General features: G+C 41.4%; 1 protein-coding gene across 1 annotated transcript in view; it reads left to right on the top strand.

Moving 5' to 3' along the window:
- Positions 1-3,065: 3,065 nt before the first annotated feature.
- Positions 3,066-9,721, top strand: part of pdzd8 (PDZ domain containing 8) — a 62,318-nt gene continuing 55,662 nt past the window's right edge. The window contains exon 1 of the mRNA XM_074675640.1: positions 3,066-4,095. Within this exon, the coding sequence (XP_074531741.1) occupies positions 3,212-4,095 (884 nt within the window). The 5' untranslated portion in view covers positions 3,066-3,211. The remainder of the gene's footprint in view (positions 4,096-9,721) is intronic.

Raw genomic sequence — 9,721 nt, 5'->3', positions numbered from 1 at the left:
TATCATTTCATTCCCTCACCTAAGGAGAATCGATAAATTCTTATCAATTCCGATCCCTCGCCCTGACCACCCTCATCACCTTGTGGCTGTTGAAACTTATGTAGGAAGAAAATCTGCTTGAAATGTTAATTCAATTTTCCCTTTTCATGTTTTGTTTGAAGAGCTGACCAAAATATACAGTATTAAAATATTTTAGAATATAATAGAAAATACTTTATTTATCCCCAAGGGGAAATTCAGGAGTCACAGCAGCATTCAAGAAAACAAAAGTAAGAAAGTGTTTAGAAAGTGCAAAAAGGTTCACAAGAAAATAGATGACGACAGCCCGTCCACCACTCTCCAGCCCAGCCAGTCTCCACCTCCTAAGGGTCCAGGACTGAGCCTCCCCAGCAGTCTGTTCAGTCTCTGTCTCCTGGATCCTGTCTGCCCACAGCAGGTGAAGCTCCTCCAATGTGGCGCCGGCGTCCGATGTCATCTCCGTCAGCCACGTCGGTGAACAGCACGATGCCACTCTGCCCTCCGGCAGCCCCTCTGCCGCTGGGCTAGCATGGCTAGCTCATTCATCCCATCGGATAGATCCCACGTTCCCAACAACGATGGATGGAAGGACAGGTCCACGTCGTCACCTGAGAACCAGCTCGTCGTCCTCACCTCCTCCTCCTCACATGTATGATCTCCAGACAAACACAGGAGAAAAGTAGTAAAAGTATCGCTGAAGCCACAAAAAGTTTGGTGTCCATGACCAACAATGAACCATACAAAGTAATGATCCACTCCAAATACAAAGATGACGAAAAAGATACGAAAAAAATTACAAGAAACGGACAAAGAAGAGAGAGCTGCTGCAACAGGCAGCTACTTGGGCAGCGCCTAGCAATGAGAAAATAAACAAAAAACACCCTCTCTTTTTACAATTTTTACTTTGGTCCATTTCTAATAGATGTGTACGTTTCTCCAAAATTTGCTGTGTTTTTATTCTGACTGATCGTATTTACCTTAATGACTGCTGTAAAGTTGTCCCTGGTGCAGCTCTTCTTTTCCTTGAAAATGCTCTGAATACTTCATGTCACTTTACTATGCTCAAACTGAGGTTGGAGAGATACACTGATCCTTTTAGCTGACTGCAGTTCAGGCCTGAGCACCTGGTTAGCGTGTGTGCTGACAGATCCAGGATCAGAGGTGTTGTTTGGCTCACACAGGGTGTGAGGTGACACAGGTAGGCTATATTAGGACACAAGACACAAGATCTGAGCTGGGTCCAACGTGTTTGGCCTGTCGCCGACCAAGTGAATAAGACATAAAGAGAGCGATGACACACCTAGCTTAAAGACGTCTAAATTAGACTTCTTTTCACTTTGGGGAGAGGTTCTTCTTATACTAACACAAACAGAGCAGTGCTTTTGTTTCTCTTATCCTTTATAATGCAGTTTTATTAATAGATTTACTACATAATAGGAGGCCAGGATGAATTAGTTATGCATGTTTAAGGTGTTTTTAATGATACATATACAAGTCATGCAAATTATTAATTCTTATTATAACAAGGTTGTTAAAGAAAATCTCTTCATTATTCTTTTGGACTTTTTACTCTGAAAGTACTTTGGCCAAAATTGTTTCTAGCTGACATCACCTACTGTTGTCAAGACGTCACTCTAACCAAGGTGTGGATTTGATCTTCTTATAAGCTCTACTTTGTTCAAGACAACTTTTCCCAGGATGCAAAGCAGCAAGGTAATGTATTTATTTGTATGTATGCAGAACTATTGTTTTCTATTCAATCAGAGCTAATATAACCTCCCTCTTAATTATACTAATACAGGGTGTCCGCGGGGTCTTAAAAAGTATCAAAAAGTCTTAATTGTGGTTTTATGAGGTATTAAGTTTCATAGGTATTCAAGCTTTGACCCAAAAAATATCCATGAATATTTATTTTCCTCCTTGCAACTGTCCCCTGATTGGGACGTTAAACACTCAGCGGATAAAGTTCTAAAATAGAATAGAATAGAAAAGAATAGAGTTACTTTATTGATCCCAAACTGGAAAAATGTTGTGTTAACAGCAGAAATCGATGGAGTCAGTAGAAAAATACAAAAATAAAAAAGAATAGAATAAAAAAAAATACATAAAGACTCAAGTTACAATAAAACACAACAATAAGGATTGTGAGCTGTATAAACACCAGCTATAAATTAATGTCATTTCTAGTTTCATAAAGAGAAATTAAATACAACATTAAAGCAAATCACACAATCTTTGGCACATGTCCTAAATTTTAAAAATGATGAAATAATTTCTCACTTTCTTCAGCAAGTTGGCCTTGAATAACTCCTGTTTCTTGTTGTGGGAGTGTCGATAAACCTGCCTTTAGTTTAATTTGTTCTTTCAAGCTTTATTCCTCCTTAGCTTACATCATTTCTGTAAAAATGTAAACTACAACTATTAAAAAGTGGATGCCAACAACAACTGAAAGTTGCGATAAAGTCTTAAAACTTTTTTAAAGGTTTTTGAAAAAGTCTTAAAAAGGTATTGAAATCAACCTCAGGATTTTTGCATATACCCTTTAATAGACTCTGAAGTTTGAACAGACCCTCTTGGATTAGTTGATTAGTTGGGTCACCACAGATACAGAGAAATATTGTTTAGAAATAACAGTTTTGAGTGCTGGTGATCTAATTTTAACCATGGATTATGCACAGACAAATATATAAAAGTAAGACTATGAAGTTCACATGTAAAGTCCTCACAGGACCTTTAGAATCAGGTGTCTTAATCTTAAGAGTATTTTCAGAGTGTGAAGCTATTCATCTTGTGGTCACGTTTTTAATTTGAAAGTGCAGACATCAGTGATATTTAGAGAAAGACTGGGACATGAAGATCAAAACACTTAATTAAAGTCAGGAGGCGGTTTGTTGGAGTAAGCGGAATGCAGATCCTATTCAACTCCAAACTCAAAGGTCAATTCAAACTGGTTTTGCTGGTGGATAAGTCAAAAATCCGTCATGCCTTGAACGCATCAAGAGATGCACTTTCTATCTACGTCATCACGCACATCGACGTGTCCCTGTTGTCCAATCAGGTGAGGAGCCTGGAGCTCAGGAAAGAAGCAGATGATATGGCAGCTTTGAGAGCGACCAGGTGGAACTTGTTTTGTTCGCTCGGATCAATCTGAGATTATGAAAACGCGTTGACTCAGACACGGCAGCTGCGCGACATGATTTACTTAATATTGATTTCAGCGTTCTCCGGAGCAGTCGTTACGCTGGTGTTACAGTTCCTGCTGATATACCGGAGGAGCCCTGAGCCCATAGGCAGGACAGTGCAGTATGTCAAAGTAGTGCCTGATAACGCATTGAAGGATTACTTTAATACCCAACATGCCGAGCCAGGCCAGCAGCAGCAGGACAGCACAGCATCTGCTGCATCCAAACAGCAAGAGGCCGCCTCTTCACGGCCGCAGGATGTGTCTGTGAGCGGCGGCAGCCCCAAACAACAGCCGCCACCGCCTTCCCAAAGCGAGCCCGGAGATGCGGCCAAGCCTGAGACGTGCAATTTCCTTAATGCTATCTTTTTGTTCTTATTCAGAGAGCTCAGAGACACCCCCTTGGTGAGGCACTGGCTCACCAAAAAGATCAAGGTGGAATTTGAGGAGCTGCTGCAGACTAAGACAGCAGGTCGGCTCCTGGAGGGACTCAGTCTCAGGGACATCTCCCTGGGTAATTCACTGCCAGTCTTTAAAACCGTCAAACTTATGAAGCCGATGCATCTAAACGAGGAGGGGATGCCGGAGGAACTCAACTTTGAGGTGGACCTCGAGTACAATGGCGGCGTCCACCTCGCCATCGACGTGGAGCTGGTGTTTGGGAAGTCTGCCTACCTGTTCGTGAAGATGAGGCGCGTCGTGGGGAGACTACGGCTGCAGTTCACGCGCATGCCCTTCTCCCATTGGTCCTTCTCCTTCCTCGAGGACCCGCTCGTGGATTTTGAGGCCAAGTCTCAGTTTGAGGGAAGGCCTCTGCCTCAGCTCACCTCCATCATAGTAAACCAGCTGAAACGGGTCATCAAAAAGAAACACACCTTACCCAACTACAAGATCAGGTAGGCTGAGAAAACCAAGTTTGCTAGTACACCTGTGTGCTGAACAAACTCCTCCACTAACTCTCCAACACTGACACAACACAGCTGTCAGCTGACACATCACATCTAAAGGGTCATGCAGGATGGAAATGTCTCTAAAATGAAGATACAGTCACATCAAAGTGTAGAACAAAACTTAAAAAGGCAGTGACCTTTCGTTGAACCAGTGGCAGTGTGTTTTAACATCATGGTATTGTAAAAATAAAAGTATTTTTAAATTCTGATAATAAGAGGAAGGAGCAAACCAAAGGTCACCATTGTAAGTGCATCCCTCTGGAACAATCGAGCAGTTTTATTTCACTGAAATCTCGACCAAAGTCTGCAGCATGGACTGTAAACAAGAGACAGTCCTGCTCTGAAACGCTGGTGAGTCTCAGTCTCATTGTGTTTCAACATTTAGTGTTAGACGACACCAAACCAGCCAGCAAAGTTTAGCAGTAAGAAGCTACATTTACCTTTTTTCTCTGATAAAAATGATTTTTTTGTATCTATTTTGTTGTAATGTTGGCCACTGGAGCTGGACTGTCAAAGAGAAATAAGAGGTCAGAGCAGAAGAAAGCTCAACAGGAGAGTGATAGAGCATGGGCTACAACAATCTGTTTGTGCTAATGTTTGTTCCAACCCACGGTCAGCAGTTATTCTGCAGTCGTCTGTTCAAACTTGAGAGTCTATCAATAAAATGAAGAGTGAGGTTACATTAGCTCTGATTGGTAGATGACTGGCAGGACATAACCAGGATTCACTAACGTTACACAATACAGACACGTCTCAGAGCACCGAGGAACACATAGTCTGCTCACCTGGGCACCAAACTACGAACTGAGTTTACAAAGTTTGACTGTTGTCACCTTTCAAACCATAGTACTACCCAACTGCCATAGACTGTATACATGTAATTAATAGACATGGTCTCCCTGACGTAGGGCTGAACAATTTATCGTTTTCAGATCGAAATCGCAATTTTAGACAATGCAATTTTGAGATCGCCAAAGCAGCAATTTTTTTGCAGCGCTCCAGACTGACTCAGGATCTGTTGTGTCAATTATTATACACATTCTGTTTTACAAATTTGTAGACAATCTATGTGTTAAAAGTGCTGGTAAGCAGGTCAACAACACAAAACCTATGTTTAGGAGAAGAAGTTGATGAAAACAGATTATTTATCATCAATATTGAGGATTAAAAAATCGTGAATTGCAATATCTGCCAGAAAAATTAGATATTTTCCTAAAATCGCTCAGCCCTAGATGTGAATATCCCAAAGCTTGATTTGAAGAAAATCGTGAATCGAATTGAAATCACAATATCTGCCAGAAAAATCGCAATTCAATCTTTTCTTAAAATCGTTCAGCCCTACCCTGACGTCACTTGGGTGTTTCTGAAACAGAGTTTTCAAGTTAGTGCAGCCATACTGGAAATGAGGCAGGCTTTGAGTCTCCACACTGACAGCTATAGGGTGCCTGTCAGTCCCGTGAGCTGAGCTGTGCCTCTGATTGGGCAAACTCATGATCTAAACAGCTTCAAAACCTCAGAGTTAAAACAAAAAGATCCAACCCCATAGTGTGTGAAAGTGAAATTAGTGGTGCAGACAGGAGACCGTTTTTGTAACAGGCTGTAAACATGTTTATATCTACTGTGAAAATGGCTTTTTTTTGGGCTTGGTGTGTATGTGACTGTATGTGATAGCCTTAAAGGGATAGTTCAGTTTTTTTGAAGTGGGGTTGTTTAAGCTCTATGTGACCACTAAGGACATTAGATACAGTAGAAAGTTGTCTCCTCTCCCTCAGTAAGACACAAACTTTAATCGATGGTGACGAGGAAATAGGCGCTAACAGGGACAGACGGTACCAAATTCAAAGGCTATTTTCTCTGCCTACAAGAACTAAAATCAAGAAGTAATACCACAGTTTAAGAGTACGAAACATTAAATATTTTTTAAGTGCATTAAGTCTTCAGAAATATAAACATTTATGTCTGTAACCGGCGCCCGAAGCATAGTTTGTTTACATTCCCTACAGCTGAGAGGAGGAGGGGGGACGGAGCGCACTAGCGCTGCGCGGAAGGATACATGACCAGTTAGTTAGGTCCGGATAAATGTTTATATTTCCGAAGACTTAATGCACTAAAAAAATATTCTATGTAGCGTACTCTTAAACTGTGGTATTACTTTTTGATTTTAGTTCTTGTAGGCAGAGAAAATAGCCTTTGAATCTGGTACCGTCTTTACCTGTTAGCGCCTATTTCCTCGTCACCATAGATTACAGTCTGTGTCTTACTGAGGGAGAGGAGACAACTTTCTACTGTATCTAATGTCCTTAGTGGTCACATAGAGCTCATACAACCCCACTTCAAAAAAACTGAACTGTCCCTTTAAGTGGACACTCAAGAAACAGCAGATTTTTAGCACTTCCTCTTAGAGGCTGCCACTTGGGAAATCCAGATAAATGCATTACCTGGTCACTTTGCATCCTGGGAAAAGTTGAACAAAGAGAAGTAGTGTTAAAAAGAAGATCAATAGCACGCCTTGGCAAAAGTTTGGTCTGTAAGACAGTAGGTGCTCATGCTCAAGGGAAACAGAGTTTGAATCCTGGGAAAACACTACAGATTCCTGCAAAAGGTGTCACTACAATCAACGTCAAATGGATAAATCTCACAGAGAGTTTAAAGAATTAAGTAGAAGGGACCTCTTTGTTTGAAGCATCTGAAATGATCACGCACAGGATTTCCACTGAGGAACTTCAATCTGTGAGTCAGATTTACTAAAGTCTGCTGGCATGGACTTTCACATTTTTTTTAGCAATTTTTGAAAAAGACAAAATCCTACTTCAAATTTTGCTGTTCTTTTAAGTTGCTGTTTAGAGTACATACACTAAGAAATCAGAAAATGTGTTACAATATGATGAAAACAAGATAAAAAGAAAAAGAGGAAATCAAACTCCAAGCGTCTTAAGTCATATCATATAATCTGTCCTTTAACTGCACCAATAAACTACTCAAAGTGTACGATGAGGATCTTTGTAATGGATTCGGCACATGACTTGCTCCTGATGTGTCTCAGTATAACGACTGTCTAGTTTAGACGTGGTTCCTGTGTGTGCTGCCACACTGGCACAGTTATGTTTTAGTGAAACAAAGGAGCCACCCAAACCAAAAACAAACTATCCCTCTGTATGAGTCAGAGGACTTCAAGCTCCCTCACTCCTACTTACAGCTGCTACTCTTTTTTTTTTTTTTTACACCACTTTTGCTTTTTGTAGCATGAATCATGAATGTGGACTGCATGTGAGGATGAAATTCACAGAGCTTTATGAAATCAGTGAAGAATCATTATGATGATAAAGGCTTTAAATGACAGTGCGGTAGGTTTTTGCACCTTCTAAAACACTTAAAGGGGACATGTCATGCTGATCCCTGATTTAATACTTACATATAATACAATCAATTTGAAAACAAAACCTTACACCCCCTGAATTTTCAAAAAATGAGATATTGTATTTTTTCTGATATCCTAGAACAAGATTTGATGCCTCTGAAAATAGGTCATTGCCATTTGGCCGCGAGATTTCGACCTTCGTGACGATACGAGGATCCTTTCTTTTTATTGGAGTAATCTGATAAAGCAGCTCCTCCTCTGTGATGTCAGTTAGTCACACAACTGCCACTGAGGGATACACCCACCAAGAGCCGAGTATAAACGTATAAACTATACATGTTACAGTACCGGTTTGACTCACCACACTGAAGCGTCCTGAGATGATCTGTGCCGAGGTGGATTTTCTTCCTCCTGAGCTGCAGAACCGTCCGGGTCTGACTCGGGGTCCAATACAAAAGGACGTATCCTACACTCTGCCATTTTATTACTGCTATCAATGCCTTACGGTGAAGTTTTGGCAAACAGCAAACTCGCTCAGTCTGCCCCATCCAATATGGCCATTTTGTAAATACTGCCATGCTGCAAAAACCGCCCCCTGGCTCTACCCCCTCCGCCCCTCTGATAGAACTGACCAATCAGAGCACAAATGGCTGTGACGTTGCGAGGTTACTGGAGGTCATTCTCCAATCGGAGCGTCTCAACAAGATCTTCAGAATGGCCTAAAATGAGGATATTGAACACTCTAACACCCCACTCTGTGGGGCAATGAAGGAACTAAATGACTTGTACTGAGGGCAGAAATGCTTTACAGGCATCCTAGTCTGGCATAGTGAAAAGGAGAAACAAGCATGATATGTCCACTTTAAAAACTACAAGACACAGCACAGTTCATGTTTTCCATGATCAGAATCTACACAACCAAACCAAAGAGACTTGTATTTAAAGAACAGACTGGAAGACATGAGATGGAAAAAACGCTGCACCTCAGTGGGGAGTAACCTTCCTGTCATTTATCCATTAACCTAAGAAGATTACGTCACACAGACATCAAGTCAGAAACCAATTTGTCTGAACTGTATGCAGCCTGATGCAGTGTTTAGATGCCAGCTGTCATTCAGCACAGTCTGACTGAAATCTCATGGAGCCACCCTTACCTTTCGTCAGTGCATTTTATTACAATCAGGTCGAGGTTTAATGTGTGACAGTGTCATCATCTCTGTAGCTGTAATGTAACTGCTCTTTCAGCCCTAAATGACACGCCTCTGTGGGTGTTTCACGTCTACCCAAATGTGTTTACTGCTGTGATCATCCTGTAACTTGTCCTCACTGCTCAGACTGTTTCCGCTTTGTTTCTGGCTCTCATGCCTTCCAGCGAACTTGTCCAGATGTCATGTGAAACTTTTTCAACAGAAGCTCTTTTCTTCACCTTTCATGCACAATGCCAGCACCAGAAAAGCTCCAGGGCAACAGTTGCTACGTATATGCCCTCCTTCTCCCATTATAGCTGGCTGGGTCCCTGTGGCTCCTTAAGGCTGCAGGCTTTGTGTCGGCTCGCCTCATTGGTGTTCTTCTCACACAGTCAGTCTGTGTTTGGAGAGGAAGGGCTGCTTTGGCTGATTAAACGTGGTGTTGTTTTATTTCTGTTTTGTCTTACATTTTAGACTTCCTAATTCTGATCTTGTCCATCATATTAGCATCTTACCATGATTATTCACATCAGCTGTCATAAACTGGGTTTAACTAGCGTGAACAACTTAGGGTTAGCAACCCTGCTTGATAATTGTCATTTTAAACTAGAGAGAAGAAACTTTCCAACAACTCAAGTCAGCTGCAGTAGGCTGCGTTCAGTACGAACAGTGTTGGATTTGTGTTTCTCCTGATCACAGTGTGTCCCTTGAGACTTACCGTAGGCTGTGGCTTGTTGTTTTTATATCTCGTCTGGCTTTGCACACGTGTTTGTGCAGTGATTTTAAAGGCCTTAGTGGGAGTTCCTCATTAATGCCCCATTTATTATGCTCTTTTAAAGTTAAGAAACCCAGGACTGAAATGTTGTGGCTCAGTAGTATAGTGGACCATATCCCACTCAGGAAGTCAATGGTTAAATCCTCTGCTTTGTGTGGATGAGTGTGGAATATGGTGAGGAACTAAAAAAAGTCAAACTCATGTATCATGTAGATTCAATTCACACTGAGTGAAATATTTCAAGCATGTATC

This window comes from Halichoeres trimaculatus, unplaced genomic scaffold (genome assembly GCF_033239565.1).
Source record: "Halichoeres trimaculatus isolate MK-OKI-2021-1 unplaced genomic scaffold, fHalTri1.1 fHalTri1_scaffold_8, whole genome shotgun sequence".
Classification (NCBI taxonomy): domain Eukaryota; kingdom Metazoa; phylum Chordata; class Actinopteri; order Labriformes; family Labridae; genus Halichoeres; species Halichoeres trimaculatus.
Note: the sequence above shows the minus strand (reverse complement) of the source record. Positions and strands in the feature narration are given on the sequence as shown.